General features: G+C 61.0%; 1 protein-coding gene across 1 annotated transcript; it reads left to right on the top strand.

Annotated features, from left to right (window-relative positions):
• Positions 1-106: 106 nt before the first annotated feature.
• On the top strand, positions 107-2,087 carry RFX5 (regulatory factor X, 5 (influences HLA class II expression); the record flags this gene model as incomplete). Its single annotated transcript, XM_009586799.1, has 5 exons — positions 107-237; positions 901-934; positions 1,347-1,429; positions 1,607-1,732; positions 1,939-2,087. Coding segments are annotated over 5 exons (523 nt in total), but the record flags the coding sequence as incomplete, so codon positions are not given.
• Positions 2,088-2,314: the final 227 nt, after the last annotated feature.

Raw genomic sequence — 2,314 nt, 5'->3', positions numbered from 1 at the left:
GGCGGCCGGAGGTCAGCCCTGCGGGTGCCCAGTGGGGGCTTTATAACTCTGAAGAGTTTTTCTTCCCTTTTTTTTAGTTGAATTTTTGGTTTTCGCCTCCCAACAGGAACCAAATGACATGGCTGACGAAGAGCTGAGCGCCCGAGCCGCCAAAAAGGGAAGTTTGTCACCCAGCAGCTCGCGGGGCAGCACGACCGAGTCGAGCACGCTGCTGCAGGAGCTGAAGAGCACCATCTCGTAAGGGCAGCGCTCGCTTTTCCCCGGGCAGCTCTCCCAGTTAATCTGAGCGTTACCAAATGCGGGCTAATTTAATAAGGTTGATTAATTTGCAGCCCCAGGGACCGAAGGGATAGGCATTGCGGTGCCTTGCAGCTTCTTGCGTTGGCGCTGGTGCTGCAGAGTGGCGTGGCCTCAGGCGTGCCCTGCTCGGTCCCGTGCTAGGTGCTGTACACAGAGTGCAGCCCCGCGCTGCGCTGCTGGCAGCTTGCTGCCTGTTTTGGGTGCAGAATCAATTCAGGGATTCACGGTAGCGCACATTGGTCTGCTAGGACCCCATGGGAGGTGGCTTTACGCCTGCTCTGCTCTCCCGGGGGTTAGGGTAGAGGACACAGCTCTAGAGCGGGGTTGTGGGTGCACAGGGAAACCCGGAGCGTGGGGAGAACGGGCTGCGCTGACCCATGGGTGCAGGCAGCCTTCGGCTCTTGGTGCTCCAGCGTCCCCGTGTTGGCGTTGCCGCTCACCCCGGGTGTGCGTGTAGGTCTGGAAGGGCCCGGGGACAGCGCTGTCCTCGGAATCGCCAGGCAGCGGCTGCGGCAGAGAGCTGGGCGGGTTGAGGAGTGCTCTGGGTGCTGCGGTGTCGTCCTGCTCTGCGCTAACGCCTCTTGTCTCTGTCCCGCACAGCAAATCCGTGCAGAACAAAGTCGACTCCATCCTGGTGAGTGCCTCGTTGTGCTGAGGGTGAGGGAACGAGGCGTCTCCACCTCTCTCCTCTCCTAGCTAAACTGAACCCTGGGTTTTGGCTGATCCCATTTCCTGGTGGGTCAGGATCCGCTTGCGGGGATTAGCCCCGAGAAACCCCTGATCACCCTGCCCAGGGGTGGCACCCGCTCCCCCCGCCCTGTGTGGGACAACCCTTTCCAGTCCCCTCGAGGGGCAGGTCCTGTGACTTCGTTTGCCCGGTTCCCTCGCGCGCAGGCTGGGTTCATGCTGACAAAGCTGCTCCGGTTTCAATGCCATTAAGAGAGTAACGAGAGCGCTGCCTGCACCAGCTCTTCCTTAATTTGGATCCTTAACCTTTCTTTGTCTCTGGTCCATTCTCCCCCTCCCTGTGGACCCTTTGACCGTAGCAAGATGTCCAGAAGTTTTCAGACAACGACAAGCTCTACCTCTACCTCCAGCTGCCGTCGGGGCCAAGCCTGGGGGAGAAGAGGTGGGTGCCGGAGCGAGCCGGGGCCGTGTCCGGGAGAGCAGGGGCTGTCAGGGCAGTGGTGGGGGACACAGATCGCAAGAGGCCAGGAGGGAGATTGCCACGGCTCTGCCTTCTCCTGTCCTGCTTGTGCTGCTTCTCTGCTAATTAAATGTTTGTTTCGGGCTCCTACGGGAGCAGCGGTAGCCTGGACCTGAGCTCGCTGAGCACGGCCGAGTACATGCACGCGTGCAACTGGATCCGGAACCACCTGGAAGAGCACACGGACACCTGCCTGCCCAAGCAGGACGTCTACGACGCCTACAAGTGAGCGCAGGGGCCGGCCTGGCGCGAGGAGCCTTTCTCCCCGGGGACAAGCCCAGCGGGGAGGTCGGTTCGGAGGGCAGCGAGTGCCCGGGTTTTTTTGGGAATGGCCTGGCCCAACCTTGGGCTCTTGAAGCGGGAAGAAGCGGGTGCGTCCGGAGGGCAGCGAGAAGGGCTCGACGGCTTTACCCCGCGGCTCTACCCGGCAGGCGATACTGTGATAACCTCTGCTGTCGCCCTCTGAGCGCCGCCAATTTCGGCAAGATCATCCGGGAGATCTTCCCAAACATCAAAGCCCGAAGGCTGGGAGGCCGAGGACAGTCGAAATATCCTTCCGCGTGCCTGGCTGGCCAGGGAGGCCCGGGGAGCTGGCTGGACTGGTGGCTGCTGCTTCTGCAATTTTTCCCATTTATAAGTCTGTGCACGAGGTGGTATTTTGTAGCTTCTGAGAGGGTCTGGTTCCTGGTTTTTCGGCTCCTGAAGGTTCAGCTCGGTTTTCTGAGAGGGGCTTGGAATTGCCGTGTCCTTGCCATCCACTCGGGGCAGCCTGGGGGGAGCTCACGGCGGGCAGGGGACACCGAGAAG

Source organism: Fulmarus glacialis, unplaced genomic scaffold, assembly GCF_000690835.1.
Source record: "Fulmarus glacialis isolate BGI_N327 unplaced genomic scaffold, ASM69083v1 scaffold46161, whole genome shotgun sequence".
Lineage (NCBI taxonomy): Eukaryota > Metazoa > Chordata > Aves > Procellariiformes > Procellariidae > Fulmarus > Fulmarus glacialis.
This window is presented reverse-complemented; position numbering and strand designations above follow the sequence as displayed.